Raw genomic sequence first — 22266 nt, forward strand, 5'->3', positions numbered from 1 at the left:
GCGAAAGAGACGGGTCGTGTTGTTCTCCTCTGAGTGCCATCGCATGCGCGTCCGACTTCTTCCGGATTCCCGAACGCCAAATCCCATCCCCACCCCCAACTGCTGCCCCTTTGTCAACCCCACTTCTCCCCACCGCCGTCCTCCGTGCTGACCCCTCTCGCTCCCCGGAGCCACCGCGACAAGCTCGCCGAGAGGTCGCCGCCATGGACGAGGAGTACGACGTCATCGTGCTGGGCACGGGGCTCAAGGAGTGCATCCTCAGCGGCCTCCTCTCCGTCGACGGCCTCAAGGTGAGTCGCCGCCGATCGACCGCTCCCCCTCGCCCGTCCCGCCCCCGATCCGTCGCTTCCATGCTCGGGTTCCGCGTCCCTGTCACCGTTCAGCGTTCCCTATCTCGCTTCCGCTGCCCGCGGTGGACTGGATCACTGGAGCGCGCTGCCTGGTACACCAGGTGGTGCTGCGCATGTTTGATCTGGACTAGATTTGCTGCTAGATGAACACTTCGTTTGTACTAACTGTGTTTATCTGCGCCTTAGTCGATCCAAAGGGGGCCAGCCACTGATTCGCTAGTTTTGCGAGTTTTCCATGCTGAGCGAGGTGTATTCCGAAGGGAGAGCAACATCCGTGGTTCTGACTTCACTAGCCTGGTTCTTCATGTTGGATGTAAACTAGCGAGGCCAGAATTCGTGATGGATCCAGGTGTTTTTGCAACATTAAGTGGGTGGTGTGTAATTGCATCTCAAAATGACACGCTGGTACCAAATCGGATTATTCATGGCGAATCTGGTGCCCGGAGCGATGCCCAGAAGTAAGGACCTGGTCTGAGTCGATCCTCAGTGAAGCCATGCTAAAGGCGCTTCGGCAGCTCCCCTGCCATGCCAGACCCCCTGATGCTACCTAGTGCCTCAAAAAGGAGGAGGAGGAGGGGGAATCCCCGGTCTCTGCATATCCATTTGCTTGAACCATCTTTATTGCAAAGTATTAACAATTCTTACAAAAAATGGAAAAATTTGCTCGAGGTCTAGACCGAAATGCAAACAAGATTACATGTCACACTCATGCAGCAAAAACACTTGCTACACCACCATCCATATTGGTTGAACATAGCCCGTGCTACCATGTCCAAGTGGCTGCACCCATAGGCTGGAGCCTTTCGAAATTCTGTGTCATTGTGACACTCTTCTTCTTAATACAAAATGGCATGCACTTAGATGTGTGTTCAAGGAAAAAAAAAAGGAATGATTCACATGCCTCCACAGTGCTCCAACTGGTCTCTTCATAGGAGTAAAGATAAAGATTAGTGAGTTACTATTAATCGTTACTAGAAATGGCGCATCATGTAGAATTTATGCATCCATTTGGTGTAGATACAGAAACCCTGGGTACTGGCTGCGGACCGGTGGCTCGCTGTCGCCGCCCCTCTGGTGCTCATGGTGTGCCTCTGTGCCAGTGTCCTTTGCCACCACTTCTTGATTTGAGCTTCATTTCAAACTCGATTCAGTCTACGCCAGGGGCAGAGCTGTGCAGAGAGACGTTGCTTTAGGTGAACCCAACAACAACAAACAACAACAAAGCCTTTAGTCCCAAACAAGTTGGGGTAGGCTAGAGGTGAAACCCATAAGATCTCGCGACCAACTCATGGCTCTGGCACATGGATAGCAAGTTTCCACGCACCCCTGTCCATAGCTAGTTCTTTGGTGATACTCCAATCCTTCAGGTCTCTCTTAACGGACTCCTCCCATGTCAAATTCAGTCTACCCCGACCACTCTTGACATTCTCCGCACGCTTCTTATTCTAAAAAGACATCTCCATAAGAGTGGCTGAGTTTTTACGTTGGCTCGCCAAGCCTATCACAACCCTCCTCCTCTACCCGGGCTTGGGACCGGCTATGTTGAGACAACATAGGCGGAGTTGCTTCAGGTGAACCCAAAGAAAAAAAATGCGAATCAAGAGAAATTAGTGATACTCATTATTGATTTAGAGGATATGACACCAGCAGTCTGCCGGTCCAGATTCGCGCACGGTAGACGCCAAAGTCAAACAGCAGCAACAGAAAATGCAAGAATAGAACAAAGCCAGCTATGCCTACGTGCCTATGCGAGAAAGAACATTGTTAGAGGGAAAACAGAAAGAGAGATGGAAGGAAGTCATAGGACAGGAGAAAAGGAAAGGGAGACTTGTCGGGGCCACTATCCGATGTAGTGCTATGTCCGGTCTTCCTGCGCAGACAAGGTTCAAGTCGTTTGTCTTAACACAAACATTTGATACAAAGGTGCATATTTCCTCGTGTTCCGCAAAAAGTTCTTGCTAGAAAATATCCTTATGATGAAATTAGAATAGACAAGGATGTCAGTTTGTTTGGGAGATTTTGTCAGATGGGATACTGAGGTGAATTAGTTAGTTGGAGGAATTTGATTAGGTGTTTTCTTACTATTTTTCCCAAGAGTATAATTTTGACATAGGTTATTAATATTTGGTTGTGTGAAGCAGTTTTCTGTAGGAGTTTTCACTTAATTTTATTTTAGAGATGGGATAAAGAATCAGAGGAAGGTACAAGTGAGTTTTTTTTTTGCGGATAAAGGTACAAGTGAGTTCATATGCCTTCCTCTCCAGCCTATTGAACACTCCCCACAACCAGAAACCACTGAGGGGAAATCTTCTGAAAACGAACTTGCTAACAATCTTATACCTTCAAGCAAATTCCTTCTAGCAAAGTGGCCTCATTATTTTTTCATCGCTAACAATATAATCTCTACTAACAACTACCCCTTGATCTGGATACGCTTTTGATACAGATATGAACATAATCATTTCTTTTAAAAAATAGGAAATTTTAGTAGTGCTTTTTTGCTATCCCAAAAAGTGCAAAGAATGAATTTTGAAACACATTAAGGGCCTGAATATTTGTTCACTGGCAACGACATGCTACACAATTATAGGCATATATGAGTATTTGTTCTGAGTCAGGATCTTGAGTAGCTCATGAGCCTTGTATCTTTTTATGGCCCTCTTTAAAAGCACTTGCATTTGTAAAGCAATGTAGTAATACTGAAAATTCATCTATAGAACCCCCTTACGAACATGTGTTTGATGATATTGCAGGTTTTGCACATGGATAGAAATGACTATTATGGTGGAGATTCCACTTCTCTCAACCTTAATCAGGTAAGCAAGTCCAATGCTGGAGGTTCGAGATTTTGTGAAGTTTTTACACGTTGTTCTTTAATTGATTTTTTCAGAGCTTTTATCATTTATATTAACCCCAATAAATTCTTGTTTGGGGACAGCTCTGGAAGAAATTTAGAGGGGAAGACAAGCCCCCGGCACATCTAGGCTCAAGCAAAGATTACAACGTAGACATGGTTCCGAAGGTGCAACAGTCCCCTCCCATCCAAAACTATCTTTACAACACAGCTACACCACCTATGTTTGCTATGATTACACAAATAAACCCTCATGATGGTGCATAGTTTTTTTCTTTATGGGAAACATGCGGAGCTTCTTTATGTAATTAATGTGGTGATTCACTGATGATTCAACAAAGTATGGAAATCTCATGTATTACTAACAGGAAAAATAGAACAAAACGAACAACCCTGTAAGGTAGCTGTCCAGATTTATGTTTATTTGTTCATTGATTATCACAAAACGTTTCTGTGATCAGTTTATGATGGCAAATGGGACATTGGTTCGAACCCTCATTCACACTAATGTAACGAAGTATTTGTCATTCAAAGCTGTTGATGGGAGCTTTGTCTTCAGCAAAGGGAAGGTACATTCTTCAGCTTATTTCCTTTTGTTTTTATCATCACATATCCTGTATCTTCCATAGGTTGTTAGGTTCTGTAATCTGATCCTATGCTAGAGGTGCAACTTACCTTGTTTCTGTTATCATGTTCGATCAGATCCACAAGGTTCCCGCGACTGATATGGAGGCTCTGAAGTCTCCTTTGATGGGCCTTTTTGAGAAACGCAGAGCAAGGAACTTCTTCATTTATGTCCAAAATTACGATGAAGCTGATCCAAAAACACATCAGGGATTGGACCTTACTACGTTGACAACTAAAGAATTGATAGCGTGAGTGCATTGATGATTGCTCCATTCTGTTCATTGCTTTGTCAGTAATGTTAGTCGTAAACAAATTGCAACACTCCCAAGTCGCCGACAATTATAGTGGTGTCATGGTAGTACACAATGCCTGGGAACCATGCTTCCAAATGTGGATGACCTTTTCAGGAAAACAAGTATGAACACAAAGAGTTGGTTCAGTTGCATGTATACAGTATCATTCTTGTCCAACTTTTCAGTTTCCTCAGAAATTCGCTTACCGTATTGTCTTCCCTACTGTGAACCTATTTCAGTTACTTTTTCACTTCTTTTAATAATGATAACTAGTCCCTGGCCTTCAACCTTCTACATGGTGTGAAAGGATATTTCATGTGCTTGTTATTATCCCTTTCTGCACAAAAATAACTATATTTTCTGTTTGTGTTTTTGCAGAAAGTACGGCTTAGTTGATGATACAGTGGATTTCATTGGCCACGCGCTTGCTCTCCATAGGGATGATCGTCACCTCAATGAACCAGCACTTGATACTGTGAAAAGGATGAAAGTAAGTCTTGACAAAAACAATGGTAGATGATCCTTGTTTGGTATTATAAGTTCATCATGTACTCCCTCTGTCTCACAATATAAGATGTTTTTGCAAGCTAGAACAGCTTGCAAAAACCGAAAAACGTCTTACATTGTGGGACGGAGGGAGTAGTTGCCAATCATTCATAATCCAGTCCCTGTAGTTGTTCTTCCTTTTAGCAGTGTCATTGCTTTTATTTGATTGCGTGACTCATGGATTTCGATTACATCTGCTTTTAGTTATATTCGGAGTCTCTTGCACGTTTTCAAGGGGGCTCGCCTTATATTTATCCTCTATATGGGCTGGGTGAGCTGCCACAGGTCAGTGTGTTTTCAGTTTGCTATACCTTTATTGTCATACTGCACGTACATGTTACTAAGATGCTCATTTGTTACAATGCTTTCTTATGCTACAGGGTTTTGCACGTCTAAGTGCTGTTTATGGTGGCACTTACATGTTAAGTAAGCCAGAATGCAAGGTATTATTTGTCACCTGCCTATTAGTATAACCGACATGATCTGTATGGTAAATCACAATTTCTTTCACCTGTGCCACCTAATTCATGTAGGTTGAATTCGATATGGAAGGAAAAGCGTGTGGTGTTACATCAGAAGGTGAAACCGCAAAATGCAAGAAAGTTGTCTGCGATCCTTCGTACTTGACCAACAAGGTGAATATTCTTCTTGCCTGCATTCTGTCAAGGTTAATACATGGCAAACATTTAGTCTAAATTTGGCCTTTTATCTTCATTATTCCCTTCCCTTCTTAGAAGTTCATATTTACTACAACCTCGTCTGGAGCTTTTGTTATGCATTGCTTCCAATGATGATGTTTTGCTCATGTTTTTCAACAGGTCAGGAAGATCGGCAAAGTTGCACGTGCAATTGCTATTATGAGCCATCCAATCCCAAATACAAATGAGTCCCACTCAGTCCAGATTATTTTGCCACAGAAACAACTTGGACGCAATTCAGACATGTGAGCCCTATCTCAAGCCCAAACAATTTCATTTGATGGATGACTAGATTTACAGCTCATCACTTGATTGAATGATTACGCGATCCTCATTTATGATATTTCTATTGGTCTGCTCTTGTTAGGTATGTCTTCTGTTGCTCATACACCCACAACGTCGCACCAAAAGGGAAGTTCATTGCATTTGTCTCTGCAGAAGCGGAGAGTGATAATATACAATCCGAACTTAAGCCTGGCATTGATCTACTTGGTCCAGTAGATGAGCTCTTTTTTGATATGTATGACAGATATGAACCAGTGAACGAACCATCTCTTGATAATTGCTTCATCTCAACGGTAAATTTTGCAGTATATGTATCATAACAAGAGGTTTTGTTTATTTTTAGACTGTTATAGATGTTTATGACAGTTTGTTTCTCTGCAGAGCTATGATGCTACCACACATTTTGAGACTACTGTGACAGATGTTCTTAACATGTATACAATGATCACCGGAAAGGTAATATTTCATCTTCATTTTCCTCTAATGCTTAATAGGGGAAAATATCAGGTGATAACACCACTTAGATGCTCCCATGGTACCAATTTGAAAAATTCGAATTTAAATGTTTCAAAAATTCTGAGAAAAATCATGAATGCTCACAGCACATGTATCTGCAACCCCTAAAAAATTCAGATCTAAATTCGATATATACTACCTCCGTCTCAAAAGCCTACAAAAACGTCTTACATTTTGAGACGGAGGTAATACATTGAGAAACATAAAAGACAAATCCAAATGTGAATAGTGTAGTTTTTCACACTATTCATATTTTTGTCCTTATTGACACTATTCATGCTGGATTTGTATTTTTTGTTTATCAGTGTGTACTTTGAATTTGGATCTGAATTGTTTAGGGTTTGCAGACACATGTGTTGTGAACATTCAGAATTTTTCTTGGAATTTTTTGAAACATTTAAATTATAAATTTTCAAATTGGTAGCATGGGATCCTAAGTGGTGGTATCACCTGATATTCCTCCCTGCTTGATAGTAGTTGAAGCTAACCACGCCTGTACATGCTGTTAGTATCTCCTTTATTATGGTATATAAGTACCTTTCCTGCACTCTCCTCCTGTTCCGTTGTATGGTTTGTTAAACAAAGGGAGTAACACAAGAACACCATGTAAAGGTGTTAAACGGGTCACGAAAAGTGGTGCTTTTTTTTTTTTGCGAGATACGAAAAGTGGTGCTGACTAGCTCCACTTTACATTCTAACTTTATTCTTGATTTCTCATTGCAGACTATTGATCTCAGCGTTGATTTGAGTGCTGCTAGTGCTGCTGAAGAAGAATACTAGATTTCATAATCAAAATACGGCTGTTCTCTTCAAACACTGCAGGACAAACCATAACAAATGTCCTGACTATTTCACCCGCAGATCAAAATCTGGTGTTATGGCCATTGTCTTCCGCATGCTTGTCGCTTGCAGCAATATGGAAAAAATGCTGGTTCCAGACGATTGAACCATCGTGGTTTTATTTACTACTGTACTAGAAGAGTAATTAGTGAATGGTGTGAACAGTGAGCAGGGTTGGCTATGAACTTTGTGGTTTTATGTATGTATCATAATAACTGTTAAAGTAAGTTTAGTCTGGCTACGAACAGGGTTGATATTCCAAATCGTTTGCACGCACCAACTTTCCGACTCATCTTTGTTTCCAGAAAAGTAATCAAGCAGCAGGCCCGATCCAGCGATGGCAGTGACTACTTGGTGGTATTGCCAAGGTCAAACTTGGTCGCCTTGGCCTTCACATTGGCGGTAGAGTCCTTGACCGTCTTGGCAAGCCCATGGAACTTGCACAGCTCGAACTCCTGCTAAAGTTGGATTCCATTTCCAATTCCAAGATTCAAAGTTGTTTCCAGGAAACTTGCTCATCCAGCAGAGCAAGGCGTGTATGGGAAAGCTGCATCCGCCTCTCCGCATGGTGGTCCGCAGACGGGTTCGAAATCTGCTCAACACACATTGCCCAAGTCCTGAATTTTTGAGATGTTCCAGTCATAGGCCATTCCTCTTTGCTTCTTTCCTTGATGAAATCAAGAAGACAATCCTTTTAGAAGACGATCTCTTTAGAACTTAGAAAGATGAAACCCAAGAAAGTAATAATCTCTGCTGTATCCTCTTCAACAGCGTATTCAATGTCAAGAAAGTTATCTTCGTCAAAGTTCCAGTCAGGATTTTAAAACATGTCCTCTCTTTTACACATAGGACCCCAACATGCCCTCTTTTTACACATAGGACCCCAACGATGACAACAAGAACACAATTGAGTACTGTACACATAGCGACATCACCGGAGATGCTTTGGCCACCATCTCCGGTGCAATCCTTGCCGATAGCAGGCAAGGAAATAAGGGCCTCCCTATGGAGGTTGAACCGATGTTTTTCTTTTCTCGTTTCTGTTTTTACCGGGGTGACCAGGTAAAACTGGTTATCCGAAAATCTTGTAATATTTGAATCTTTTTGCTTGTAATATCCAATGGAAATTGAATTTAAAATATTTTAGCACCCAAATATATGGCATTTAATGTATAATGTATAAAAACTAATTGTTGTTCTAGTGGTTAGTGAGCTGCCTTTTCTCCCCAAGGGCGTAGGTTCAATTCCTTACTCATTCGCCAATCATCTTTTTTCCAAGTGCGAGCACACTCGTCTCCAACTTGCCTATAATAGTTTGCCTTTATAAGCCATACAAATTCTATTTCAAACCATCCCGTCGTAAGACACCAATTTTTCTGGGGACCAACGGGATTTCTAGTAACCGGCCCGTTACTGGAAAATCCAATCGAAAAAAGCACCTTGGGTTGAAAAGCAGAATTGGAAGCATTTTTTCCTTCGATCTTCAACTTACGAAGCCAAGGCCAGTGCGGTGGCTAGAACAAGGTCAACTTCAATACCCTATGGACTGCCAGATCTAAACGAGCAAGTGTAGATCCGTCGTCTTCCCCTCCATCTCTATGCTGGCCAAGGAAGACGGGAGAGACGATCGCATCAGCTTGGTCTCACCAGCCGTCGAGCTTATAGGAGGAGCCTTCACCAGATCCACCACCAACGACCATCATCAATCATAGAATATGACCAATAGAGAGAGCCGATGACCACCAAGAGCCGCTAGTGAGCGCCAGGGCACAACTCAAGTACGGCATCAAGCCAATTGCCCTAAGGCGAACCTAGACCTAGACCTAACCCTACACTAACTAGGCAAAATGGCGGCCCGACTACTTCTCTTATCCCCGCTGTGTTGCGCAATGTGTGTGATCCCCCAATTCGAGAATGGCAGATTGGTGAGAACTTTCCCTGTGCGAAACTGCATCCCATTTGCTTTAGTAAGGACATTACTGATTAATGGAGGAAATGCCTCAGTATTGCAACATATAACCACTTTAAACGATGGAATTGGCAAATGGTAGTATACATTATAAGGCGGTGCTTCCCTGGTTCTGATTTTACCAGTACCCACAAAGCAACAGACCTCATACCTGATTACTAACTGAGATGACAATAGTATACTTTATCCTAATTAGGTGGCTGCAACACGAATGGTCAAGATAACCCAAATAGGACCAAATGCAAAACCTTATTACACTAAAAGAACACAGACGAATGTATATTGAGTTGATTAGAAGTGGCAGCATCATCACATATAGATAGCAAAATCACTTTTACTACTAGAAGGAACTATTTATATTACAAAATATCCCACTAACTTCAGCGGCAAATGAGGTTTTATTTGTGTATCGTAACAGTCAAGCAATTTTACAGTGCCAAAGCCCTTCAATAGCTGACGAGTCTGGATCCACACACCGAAGGAAAAAAACAGCTTCGAATAATTCCTACTGAGAATGTAGGTACTTTGACTTATTCAAGCAGCTTGGATCTGGCAATGGTAGTTACTAGCTCCGCTGTGGCCTTACGAAGCTCGAACTTGGTTACCCCGGCGAATCACGGTGAACTTCAAGTCGGTCAAGGTTGGTTCTTACCAAGCCGCCATGCGGCGTCTACGGCGATTCTTGGCGTTAGAGTCCTTGACTCTCTTGGTGTGCCCACGATGCTTGCGCAAATCGTACTCGTCCATAAAGGTAAAGGTGGCTTTCTCTTTACGTTGAGATTTCTGTTCCAACTTTTTTCTATATAGTTTCTCATCTTCAAGTAGAGATTCTAATTCGTTACCAGCAAACTCGCCCATCCAACAAGGCGTGTATGGGAAAGATGAGTCCGTCTGTCCGCATGGTCGTCCGTTGAAGGGATCGTAGTCTGCCAGACATGAAGTGCCCAAATCCTGGAATTTCGAGTTGTTCCAGTCATAGGCCAGTCCCCTGGCTGATATCCCTGATGAAATCAAGAAGACAACCTCTTTACAAGGATGAAACCCAAGGAAATAATAGTTGTCACGGCACCCCCCTTGAACATCATCTTCAATGTCAAGAACGTTATCCTCGTCGGAGTTCCAATCATATTTCTCTTCCACCGGCGCTTTGTAATTTGCATGTCTTGTGTAAGCAGCGTCCTCAGGGTATTTGGAGGACCACTTGCGGTAGTTAACATCCTGCAAGATCCATCGTTTGGCCAGTTGTCGAGCATAGTCCTCACGTTCAAAGGCCTTTCCAAGAAAGGTATCATGTTTTAACACCCATTCAATTTGACCGCACGATTCATTGAGATACCAAAACTGAAGTTGATTCCAGCCATCATGTATCGCACAATACACCCCTCCAAGTGATCTCCCCAGATGGTGGTTGGGATAACCTCTCAATTCACAGGCACCTGGTAGCTTGATTACTGTATACGTGAGATCTGATAAGGACATCCTGCAAATATGAACAATCGGATAAACAACTTAATAACAACATAAGTGGATCATACTAGCTACTAGTATATATTTGCTAAATTAGGATGACCACCGATGAGCAAGTAAGTAGTTACAGTACCTCGCAAGATAGCCATGCTGGCAATGAATGTAGAGCGTGCTTTGCCAGTAGACGGCATGATAACGATGCCGATTATACCACAAATCTGAATCCATGTTGCCGACGATCCCTGCAGCCTCCCCTTCCCGAAGGAAGGTCTTCTCGTCCCATCGTTGTGTCACCGAAGAGAACACATGCATCACGTATGACGCGGGAGGCCACTCCGACTCGTCGTCGTCGTCGTCCGATTCGCCGGCCGCTGGCAGGCGTGGGATCAGAAAGACCTGGTAGTGCGTCGACACTGCGGGATCGAACGCGAGGTAGGCGGTCTGGTCGAATCCCGGCATGTGCGGCGGAGGGCGTCGGGGCAGACGTGCCCACCGACGCGTCGCCGGATTGACGACGTACTCGCGCGGCAGCGCACGGTCCTCGTTCATCCGTTCGCCACAGAGCAGGAGCCCGTTGCAATGGCCCGTGACCTGGACGCCCATGCAGGGCAGGAAGTCGAGCCCCCCGCAGATCGCCGGGCCCGTGGAGGGGCGGGAGAAGAACTCGGAGAAGCAGCTATGCTGGGTGAAGTTGATGAAGATGCCGCGCACCGAGCGCGAGAGCAGGCTGCCGCGCAGGCAGGCGTCGACGGTGTCGCGCCACGCCTTGCAGACTCGCCGGGCCGCGGCCAGGACGTGCGGCGCGAGGCGCCGGAGGACCTCCGCGAGGGCGTCGTCGGGTAGAACGGCCGGCTCCGGTGCCATCATCGGTCGGTCGCTCGATCTCGTCCGCGCCGCTCGGTCTGGTTTCCCGTCGTCCGCGATCGCGCACGCGCCGCGGTGTTCTAGGGCTTGGAAGTTGTTGGCGAATTGTATATTGGAAGGAGGTGCAAACAAACCTCAGATTGTTGATGTATCGGACTGCTTGCCGGCCCGGAGTATATGTTGGAGATCAAAGCTGAAGTTCGTTGGAAGTCTATCCGTAGGATTGCGGATGCTAGGGCCGCCTTTGAATGGGTCTCGTTTTCGCGTTGACCGTACGAAACCACTGGATCCAGCCGTGGCACGAGTCGACAACGCGCCAATGTTTGACACTGACCAAAGGATCAGCACTAGCCCACCGTGCACCTAGCTAGATGAGGTAATATCACCGGAAGTTATTGAACTTGCGTTGCACGTTCAATTTGGTTCTAAAACTTTGAAAATACGGTTATATGGTCACTTAATAACTTAACTCAAACGTGCAGATACGGTCACACTACGCATATGCGGGCGTATCCATGTGTATGACCGCACTTGTTAGTGACTGATGGCGTTGGGCGTGATGTAATTTTACACAACACTCTGAAAATAATTATTTTCCGAAACAATCAACCACAACGACGTATTTGTCGGAATCAGGGCTCCGCGGACCCAAAACAAGGTTCGAACTCTAGGGCGTGTGCGAAGATCTACCTAAGCTCTAATCTCACGCTCGTCACCTTGTAGCTTGGCCTTGTCGAGTTCGTGCGAGCGGGGAAGAGGATGGACACAGTAGTTTACCCAGGTTTGGGCCACCTTGCGGTGTAAAACCCTACTCCTGCTTTGTGATGGATTAGTCTCGCGAGGAGGTTTGAGGATGAACTAGTACAATGGGTGAGCTGGCTCGTGAGGGCTCAGGGAGTGAAGGTGGAATGGATCCGATCCCTCTCTATGGTGGAGACTAGCCTATACTTATAGTGGCCTTGGTTCTCTTCCCTCATAACTTAGGCGGGAAGGGATCCCACAACGGCAGGTTTGAAAGGGGACAAGAGGTACATCTTATCCTGACGAAAAATGGTCTTGACCTACAAAGCTTCTGGTCGTGACGCAGAGGTGGCTCGGCGATGACATCCGTCCTACCGAGCTCGTGGTCTTGGTCTTGTTACACTGAAATGGAAACCTTTGGGGGATTCCTTGGGAACCCGCGTATGTCCTTGCCTCCTTAGCGTCAAAGAGGAAACTGTCCTCCTCTACCCCCGCTGGTGCCCATCTGACCCTGGTTGTTATGGCTCACGTCATCAGGGGCCTCGTGAGGCTGGGTACCTGCATAGAAGTCTCCGCTCCTCGGGAGGCAGGCTCGAGGAGCTGCCCCTCGGGAGGTCTTGGCGTCGCTCGCCTCGCGAGGCCGGGGGCCCTCGCGAGGATCTTGTCTCGGGGTTCTTGGAGCTGGGTCGTACCAGGCCGACGAGGGGGGCACGTACTGGGCCGCAGGCAGGCAGGTCTGGGTACCCCCGATCCCAAAACGCCGATGGTAGCCCCTGGGCCCAAGGCACGCTCGGGCTGGCTTCGAGGCGAAGCCAAGAAGGAAGGCTGAAGTGCCGCGGGCCCCAATCGCCCGCGGGCCAGGCTAGAAGCGTGGCGCACGACGGGACGCGCCTTCACTTCCCCACTTCGCCTCAGCAACTGCCCTTACTGACAAAAAGCCTGGCGCGCACCGCGGAACCATCATTGCTCCGCCGCGCGCCCGCCTTTTGCTCGTTCCTCCCTCTGTAAGCTCGCGCCTCCCTCGCCAGATCTCACGCCCGTTCCAATCCGCCCCTCCGCCATGGCTCCCAAAAGGAAGAGGGGCATGGCCTCAATGGCGGCGGAGCCTCAGTCGGGGCCGGAGCCCTCACTGGGCCGATCCACCGTGCTCAATCTCGAAGGGCTGGACAAGGTCCGGCATGCGATCGCCGTCGACACCAACGAGTGGAAGGCGACGAGGATCTGTCCCGCCTCTCGATCTTTAGCTGATTAGGAGGCCACCAACATCCCTATTCACCTTCACGCCCTCTTGTCCGGCTTGCTGCCGCCGTTTTCAGATTTCTTTAACGCCGTGCTCACACACTACCAAGTCCATGCATTGCACCTCGACCCTGGGTCCATCATCCTCCTCTCCGCCTTTGCATTCTTTTGTGAGGCCTTCGTGGGTGTCACCCCGTCCGTGGCTCTGCTCCGCCACTTCTTCTCCCTCCAGATGGTTGCCGGCGGGCAGCGCTCGGGGTGCGTGTCGCTCTGAGCAGCGGACACGGCGGCGGGCATGGGCATCGACACTGAGCTTCACCCTGATGCGGAGGGATTCCGGAGGCAATGGGTGTATGTCGATGCCGCCGTGTACAGCCCCCTGCTCCAGATTCCGGCAGCCCCAGCGAAGCCGAGCTCTGGTTGGGAGCACGTGAAGCTTGTCGACACGCGGCTTGCGCGGGTTATGGCCAGGCTGGTTGACTTGAAGAAGGCCGGCGTGGCGATGGCGATGGTGGTGAGGGAGTTTGTCCGGCGGCGAATTGCTCCTCTCCAGCGCCATTCTCGCCCAATGTGGGCCTTCACCGGCTGCGAGGACACCATGAGGCTTTAGGAGCCTTCCCTTCCTTCCAGCATGCTGCGCGGGGTACTTCATCTCCTGACCAACGAAGAACCCACCGCGCTTCCCCCGGAAGGGCTCCTCTTGTACAATTATCCGAACGGGGGAGCCTTTGCCAAGGGGATGCCATGCTTCGATGAGTGGGGGCTGCTCCCCAAGGGCCACGCGGGGCCTCGCGACAAACCCCTCCTGGTGGCCCTAGACCATAGGGGTCCTGAGGTCGACGTCCTCCAAGCAACCGTGGAGGGGCGCGCTGAGCTGCGCGTCCCTCAAGCATCCGCCTTCGCCCCTCCAAGTAGCGGAGGAGACGCCTCACCCGGAGGTGCGGCCGCCGTCCTTGACGCGGGAGGCCGCGCGCTGGACCCCAGCGTGTTATCTTTCGGTCCCCGCGCACCTCGGAGGAGGAAGGAGTCTGGGGGCCGCAATAGCCCTGCCCCGAGGGCGCTGAAGAAGAGGAAATGGATTGCCATGGATGAATAAGCACCCAACCTTCCTTGGTTTTCGCATGGTGTGCCTCTCTGAACTCTTGCTCCTCAGGTCCCCTTCTGGCGAAGGAACGAGCGTGTCTCCGCCACCACCTCCAGAGGGCGCAGACCCCGTAGTGACCTCGCGCCTCGCAAGCCGCACGGCTGCGCGCAAGAGACATCCGCACCCGGGCCGAGGCCCCCCCTGGGGGGCCTCGGGTCTGCATTTCTGGCGTCCTTCTTCAGGGGCGGCCTCCAGCTTGCAGGGGCAGTGCCGAGGTCTCCCCCGCTGATTCTCACCGGCGACTGGATGCCTCGCGCGCCGGCGCCTTCTTCGAGCGCGCGCGGAGGGCGAGTTCGCACCAGGCCCTGCCCCAAGCTGGAGGGCTGGACGATGGAACCTCAGCCCCCGGGTCCTTGCTGGAGATGGGTGGGCCTTCATGTGCCTTCCCTGTCGCCCGGGGCGCGGAGGGAAGCCCCGATCAAGGGCTAGAGCTCGCGTGCAGCCGCAGCGCCATCCGACACGACCTTCAATTCGGGGCCCGGTGAGCGCGTTGGGTCGCCTTGGGGTGGAGCTTAGCGACGTCGACTCGTACCTTGAGGCGGAGCGCCTGGCTCGCGAATGGCGCCGGCTCGAGGTCGCCTGCAACCCGAGCACGCTCGTGTGGAAGCTGAGGAATCCCTTGCTGTGGCGAGGGAAGCCCGCGACCGTGCCCTTGAGGAGGCCCGGGCCGCGGACTGCCGGCGCGAGGCCGCAAAAAAGCGCGGGAAGGAGCTCCAAGCTTCATATGCCGCCCTTGAGCGGCAAGTCCAGGCACGTAAAGCCGCCCTTGCCGCCTCGGTGGGCGGGCCGTCCACGGGCGAAGCGAGACTCCGCACACTCGAAGACATGCTGGCGCTGGAGGCATTGGAGCAAAGCCTAGAGCGCGAGCGGCTGGAGGTGATGGAACGCCAAGTGACCGCCGTCGAGGACCTGGAGGCGAGGATCCAGGGAGAGGTCGATGAGAGGGTAGCGGGGGTCCGCAGGGCTCTCGCCAAGGACTACTGCCAGAAGCTAAAGCTTCAGGAATCCCGTTTCTGCAAACGGCACGACGAGCTGAAGGGCGAGGCTGTCGGCCTCAAGAAGAAGTTAGCCAAAGCGGAGTGGCGCGAAAAAGCTGCGGTGGACACCCAGGCCGCGGCCGAGGCCGAGATGTCTTTCCTCTACAGGCAGGTGGAGGACGTTGAAAGATCGTGGATGTCGCCTAGAGGGGGGTGAATATGCGCTTTAAAATAATTATGGTTTAGGCTTGAACAAATGCGGAATAAACCTAACGGTTAATTTGTCAAGCACAAAACCTACAACAACTAGACTCACCTATGTGCACCAACAACTTATGCTAAGCAAGATAAACTACCAGGTGAAAGCAAGATATATGACAAGAAACAATATGGCTATCACAAAGTAAAGTGCATAATTAAAGGGCTTGGGTAAGATATAACCGAGGCACGTGGAGACGACTATGTATCCCGAAGTTCACACCCATGCGGATGCTAATCTCTGTTTGGAGCAGTGTGGAGGCACAATGCTCCCCAAGAAGCCACTAGGGCCACCGTAATCTCCTCACGCCCTCGCACAATGCAAGATGTCGTGATTCCACTAAGGGACCCTTAAGGGCGGTCACCGAACCCGTACAAATGCCAACCCTTGGGGGCGGTCACCAAACCCGTACACTTTGGCAACCCTTGGGGGCGGTCACTGGAACCCGTCAAATTGCTCGGGGCGATCTCCACAACCGAATTGGAGACTCCGACTCTTGCCCGGAGCTTTACACCACAACGATTGAGCTCCTAACACCACCAACCGTCTAGGGCACCAAGGCACCCAAGAGGAACAAGCTCAAGGGTACCAAGCACCCAAGAGTAATAAGCTTCTCAACTTTTCACTTCCACATATCACCGTGGAGAACTCAAACCAATGCAACTAATGCAATGGCAAGGGCACACGGAGTGCCCAAGTCCCTCACCCTCAAATCCCACCAAAGCAACAAAAGCTATGGAGGAATATGAGAGGAAGAACAAGAAGGAGAACACCAAGAACTCCAAGATCTAGATCTAAGGGGTTCCCCTCACATAGAGGAGAAAGTGATTGGTGGAAATGTGGATCTAGATCTCCTCTCTCTTTTCCCCCAAAAACTAGCAAGAATCCATGGAGGGATTGAGAGATAGCAAGCTCGAAGAAGGTCAAAATGGGGGAAGAACTCGAGCTCAAGGGATAATGTTCAATGGGGAAGAAGACCCACTTTTATAGGTGGGAAAAATCCAACTGTTATGTGCTCAGCCCGCACCACGCGGTACTACTGCTCAAGGGAGCGATACTACTGCTTGGCTGCAACAGGCGGTACTACCGCTCAGGCGAGCGGTACTACCGCTGGGGACAGAGCACACAGGGGAGAGATGGAGAGAAGGACTACGAGCGGTACTACTGCCGCTGAACCCGATATGAAAAACAGACCCTAGAATGAGCAGCAGTAGAAGCCACGGAACTTCACAGCTGAAGTACCGCTTACAAGCGGTACTACCGCTCGACGGGGACTGTACTACCGCTTACAAGCGGTACTACCGCTGCCCAGAGCGGTACTACCGCAGGGGTGCATCAAGCAACCCCCAAGCAAAACAGATGCACCTCGTGACGATGACATGTACCTAGGGTAGGGTCTTAGGCCTGACCTATAACCACACAAGAGGCCTAGGCCTACGAAGACAGAAATAAGATACCGACTAGAATCATCACAGAGTGCAACTCACTCGACAGAAGATCCACTCGGACACTCCAATTCCACTCGACCGTCATCATTCACTCAGAGTACAAGAATCCACTCGAAGGACAGAAGACCTAAGGTCACCTGTAGATAGCAAAGGTCGGTCATTCACTCCGCCACCATAAAGGTCATTAAACGCGGGCGTTACTAGTAACGTATGTGACTTTACTCCCTAATTGAACCCTTGCGTAACTAAGGACTGCGAGGGGTCGGCGCACTCTATATAAGCCACCCCTCCCATCTGGCATAAGGGTTCGCACCCCCTATAACTCAACACTCCAATTAACAAGCCTCCGCGGCACCAAGACGTAGGGCTGTTACCTCCTCCGAGAGGGGCCTGAACTCGTAAAACCAAGTGTACAACTTTGCCGTAGCTATGACTCTGCCCTCTCCTATGTACCCCTATCTCTACTGTCACATCTGTTCCCACGACAGTTGGCCCCCACCGTGGGGCAGGCGTCTAGGTGACTTCCGATGAGGTTGCAATCTTTGATTTTTATCAACATGGTTTCCGGCGGTGGATTGTCTTTGGGTCGCGAGATCCGTCTCGACGCGCTCACCTTCATCGTCGACGATTCGGCCCGGCTCCAAGAGGCCCCCCTTGATGTCAAGGCGCTCCCCATTCGCGGGGCGGCGCACTTCCGCGCGAGTGCCTGCAACGTCTTCCTGCGGCAGCCATCGACTCAGTATCGGTCGGCTCCCGCGGCATCTTTGCTTCCCGCGGCCCATCGCAGCAAGCGATCCAGTCGCTCGCGGCTCCATCGGTGGATGAAGCATGCGGTGTCCCGTCAGTCGGCCACACCTCAAATCGCGGCAATCGAGCCTGGTGAGTCCCTATATGGCTTGTTCGATCTGTCAACTGGTCACTCGGATACTCTCTTCGAGTGCGAAAGCAACGCCCCGCGGCGGAAGTCCTCATGGTTGGTCCCCAGCGCAGCCCGCCAGGATTTCCTCGTGGCGCGGGCGGTAGCGGCGGTCCGTCGCGCGACAATGACGAGTACTATCCCCAAGCCCTCACTGCAGAACAGAGGGAGGAGTTGCAGCGCAGAAATGATCAAGCACTCAAGACCCCCATCGTTGGGGAGACCCCCTAAGCTCAGGCCTTGGAGGCTACGCGCGTAGCCACTCTGGCTGAGCGTGCACGTCTGGAGAATCCTCAGCAAGCACTCGACAACCGCGCCCGTAGACACATTCCAAGTTCTAGTCGACGGCAGTGGCAATGGTTTCCAATTGGACCTCAGGATGAGTGTCAGGTATACCGTACTCCGATCCAAAATGTTGGAGCAGCTGCGCGTATCGTAGATTCGATCCAACCGCCCCGTTCAGAGGCTGGTAGAGGCTCACAGAAGATTCGAGCAATGCTCAGGGCGGCCGGAGAACAGAACTCGGCTGTTTCCCAGTCGCGCAATAGAATTCAAAGCAGGTCTGTCTTGGCAGACATAGTTTAGTCGGCACACAACCCAAAGTCGCCTCTATGGCGTGAAGATCATGGTTATCACCAGGACCAGTACCTGGGTCGAGGCCACAAGCAGTTTGACCCTCGATACCACCATGATGATCACCGTCGAGTGCTTACGCCCCCTCCGAGGGGTGGTTCGTACGTGCCCCGACGGTATGATGAAAGGCGCCCGTACGACGACGAGCGGAGGATCCCAATCGACCCCCGAGAGCTCGGGTTTGATACAATGTCAGTCCTTGTGCAGGGCCTGGTTGATAGAGGCAGAGCTAACAGAGAAGGTTTGGACAGAGATTACCTGAGTGGGAGCAGAGCGTTTGTCTCTGGGCCCGAGTGTTTCAGCAGAGCCATTCGAGCTGCTGAGATTCCTCCCAACTTTAGATTGGCCGCAGGAGTAAGCAAGTTTACTGGCGAGTCAAAGCCAGACACATGGTTGGAGGATTACCGAGTGGCAGTGCAGATTGGTGGAGGCAACGATGAAGTAGCCATGAAGCACCTGCCCTTGATGCTTGAAGGCTCAGCTAGGGCTTGGTTGAATCAGTTGGCCCCTGCTAGCATTTACTGTTGGGAAGATTTGGCCCGAGTGTTTATCAAGACATTTGAAGGCACTTGCAAGCATCCCGCTGGGTTGTCTGATTTGCAGCATTGCGTCCAAAAGCCGAATGAAACTTTGAACGATTACATCCAGCGGTGGACTACACTTCACCATCTGGTGGAGAATGTTTCAGAGCACCAAGCAGTCTGCGCTTTCAAGGAAGGCATACGGTACAGAGAGCTCACACTGAAATTTGGTTGCTCTGGGGCCATGACTCTAAATCGGATGATGGAAATAGCCACTCGATACACGAATGGCGAAGAAGAATACCGACTCCATAATGGAAAAGAGAAAACAGTCGACCCCGATGATGGGGGCGGAAATCCCAGTCGGAAGCAGAAATGCAAGGCTGAAGCCGCAGGCCAGGCCGAAGCTGCAGTAGTGAATACCCAAGCAAAGTTCAAGGGAAAGCCCATGGGGCCATGGATACCCAAGAAGATCAAGGACCAGTCGGGTCAGGATGTCTTGAATTTACCGTGTGCCATCCACACGAAGAAAGATGAAGAGGGCAACCTGATTTTGCCCAAACACACCACTCGACAGTGCAGATTCCTTATCCATCAGTTTCGTGAAGGACATCAGAGTGAGAAAGGCTCTGATAAGGATGAAGATGAAGAAAAGGCAGATGTTGACCCAAAGGTCAATGCAACTTTGGTGATTTTTGCTGACGTTGAGAGCAAAAGTCGACTGAAAGTTATCAATAGAGAGGTGAACATGGTTGCTCCGGCAACTACAACATACCTCAAGTGGTCAAAGACTCCTATCACCTTCGACCAATCGGATCACCCAGCCCATGTTGCTACCCCCGGGCGGCAAGCTTTGGTGGCCGACCCAGTCGTTGGTGGCATTCGACTGCGTAAAGTTCTCATGGATGGTGGCAGTGGTTTGAACATTCTATATGCAGAAACCCTCCAGAGGATGGGCATTCCAATGTCCCGACTCAGTGAGAGCAACATGCAGTTTCACGGAGTCATCCCAGGAAAGAAAGCGAAATCACTCGGGCAAATTGCTTTGGATGTGGTTCTCGGTGATTCAAAGAATTTTCGCAAAGAAAAGCTGACGTTTGAGGTGGTAGATTTTCACAATGCTTATCATGCTATTTTGGGCAGACCGGCGTATGCTCGTTTCATGGCCCGTCCATGTTACGTGTATCTGAAACTGAAGATGCCCGGGCCCAAAGGTGTGATCACAGTCACTGGGAATAGGCAGAGAGCAGAGGAATGCCTCCAGAAGGGTTCCAAGATCGCTGACGAGCAAATGGCAGTGGTGGAACTGGAAGAGTACAAGAAGAATGCTGATCCGAATGATTTGCTCCGTTCCAAGAAGCCCACTTCTGAATCCGCATTTCAGTCGGCTCGCGAGACGAAACCAGTTCACATTCACCCGGAAGATCCCACAGCTGCTCCGACCCACATCTCAACAACACTTGACAGCAAATAGGAAGCCGCGCTCATCCAGTTCCTCTGTGAGAACTGGGACATCTGCGCATGGAAACCATCCAACATGCCAGGTGTACCTAGGGGGCTGGCTGAGCACCGCTTGCGTGTCGACTCCAAAGCTAAACCTGTCAAAGAGCATCTCTGTCGGTCCGCCACGGAGAAGAGGAAGGCGATTGGCGAGGAAGTGGCTCGGCTCCTGGTAGCTGAGTTCATCCGCGAGATATACCACACCGAGTGGCTCGCCAACGTCGTCATGGTCCCTAAGAAGGATAGTTCGATTCGTATGTGCATTGACTTCAAGCATATCAATCGGGCATGCCCGAAAGATCATTTTCCGCTCACTCGCATCGATCAGATAGTCGACTCGACTGTGGGGTGTGAGCGTTTGTCTTTTCTTGATGCGTATTCCGGATACCATCAGATCTGACTGTATGGGCCAGATGAAATAAAAACGGCCTTCATAACCCCGTTCGGGTGTTTTTGCTATGTCACCATGCCATTCGGTCTCAAAAACGCTGGCGCCACATTCATGCACATGATTCAGAAGTGCCTGCTCACTCAGATCAGTCGGAATGTGGAGGCGTATATGGATGATATTGTGGTTAAGTCGCGCAAAGGTTCTGACCTGTTGACTGACCTCACTGAAATCTTTGCAAATCTAAGAAGATACGACATTAAGTTGAATCCATCCAAGTGCACATTCGGAGTACCCGGAGGAAAGTTACTCGGTTTTCTCGTTTCTGTACGAGGGATAGATGCCAATCCCGAGAAGATCGGTACAATTCTCCGAATGAAACGCTCTGTGCGCGTGCATGATGTTCAGAAGCTCACAGGTTGTCTCGCTGCACTGAGTCGATTTATTTCTTGTCTCGGTGAAAAGTCACTGCCTCTTTACCGACTGATGAAAAAGTCTGACACATTCGAGTGGACTCCCGAAGCCGAAGCAGCGTTTGTGGAACTCAAAGCCCTGCTCTCCACCCACCCTCTACTCCTATACATCGCAGCCACTGGTCAAGTTGTCAGCACAGTGCTCACAGTGGAGTGGAAAGAAGAAGGCAAAGCCTATAAAGTCCAATGTCCAGTGTACTATATCTTTGAAGTCTTGACTCCATCCAAGCGGAGGTATCCACATTACCAGAAGCTTGTTTATGGAATTTGCTTGACTGCGAAGAAAGTTGCACATCATTTCCAAGACCACTCAGTTTCAGTCGTCAGTGATGCTCCATTGTCTGAGATCATGAACAATCGAGACGTAACTGGTCGAGTGACTAAGTGGGCAATCGAACTTCTCCCTTTGGACATCAAGTTTGAAGCGAAGAAGGCGATCAAGTCTCAAGTGCTCGCAGATTTCTTTGACGAGTGGATTGAACAGCAACAACCGACTCAAGTTCACTCAGAGCACTGGACTATGTTCTTCGATGGGTCTAAGATGTTGAATGGTTCTGGTGCCGGAGTGGTCCTGGTGTCCCCAAGAGGTGATAAACTCAATTATGTCCTCCAGATTCACTTTGATTCCTCCAATAACGAAGCTGAGTATGAAGCACTCCTCTATGGGTTGCGTATGGCCATCTCACTCGGCATCCGTCGCCTGATGGTCTACATTGAC

At 49.5% G+C, this 22266-nt stretch overlaps 2 protein-coding genes across 2 annotated transcripts; one reads left to right on the forward strand and one right to left on the reverse strand.

Moving 5' to 3' along the window:
- Positions 1–7272, forward strand: LOC123182043 (guanosine nucleotide diphosphate dissociation inhibitor 1). The gene is made up of 13 exons (XM_044594497.1): positions 1–290; positions 3104–3166; positions 3289–3372; positions 3666–3773; positions 3907–4079; positions 4503–4614; positions 4875–4955; positions 5051–5113; positions 5204–5305; positions 5489–5613; positions 5736–5946; positions 6035–6109; positions 6893–7272. The coding sequence occupies exons 1-13, from the start codon at positions 204–206 to the stop codon at positions 6947–6949; spliced, it is 1341 nt and encodes a 446-aa protein (XP_044450432.1). The 5' UTR covers positions 1–203; the 3' UTR covers positions 6950–7272.
- Positions 7273–9279: 2007 nt separating this feature from the next.
- LOC123169969 (uncharacterized) lies at positions 9280–11501 on the reverse strand. Its single transcript, XM_044587822.1, has 2 exons — positions 10579–11501; positions 9280–10458 (listed from the first exon to the last, which is right to left on the reverse strand). Exons 1-2 carry the CDS (start codon positions 11310–11312, stop codon positions 9627–9629), a joined length of 1566 nt encoding a protein of 521 aa, XP_044443757.1. The 5' UTR covers positions 11313–11501; the 3' UTR covers positions 9280–9626.
- Positions 11502–22266: the final 10765 nt, after the last annotated feature.

The sequence above is a fragment of the Triticum aestivum genome, chromosome 1D (assembly GCF_018294505.1).
Source record: "Triticum aestivum cultivar Chinese Spring chromosome 1D, IWGSC CS RefSeq v2.1, whole genome shotgun sequence".
Classification (NCBI taxonomy): domain Eukaryota; kingdom Viridiplantae; phylum Streptophyta; class Magnoliopsida; order Poales; family Poaceae; genus Triticum; species Triticum aestivum.

Bases quoted from the DNA above. Each gene is read 5' to 3' on its own strand.
- LOC123182043 (XM_044594497.1), top strand. From the start codon at position 204: ATGGACGAGGAGTACGACGTCATCGTGCTGGGCACGGGGCTCAAGGAG. The intron at 3,373-3,665 runs GTGCAACAGTCC...TTCTGTGATCAG, and splicing joins ACGTAGACATGGTTCCGAAG to TTTATGATGGCAAATGGGAC. The intron at 4,080-4,502 runs GTGAGTGCATTG...GTGTTTTTGCAG, and splicing joins ACAACTAAAGAATTGATAGC to AAAGTACGGCTTAGTTGATG.
- LOC123169969 (XM_044587822.1), bottom strand. From the start codon at position 11,312: ATGATGGCACCGGAGCCGGCCGTTCTACCCGACGACGCCCTCGCGGAG. The intron at 10,459-10,578 runs GTACTGTAACTA...TCATATTTGCAG, and splicing joins CAGCATGGCTATCTTGCGAG to GATGTCCTTATCAGATCTCA.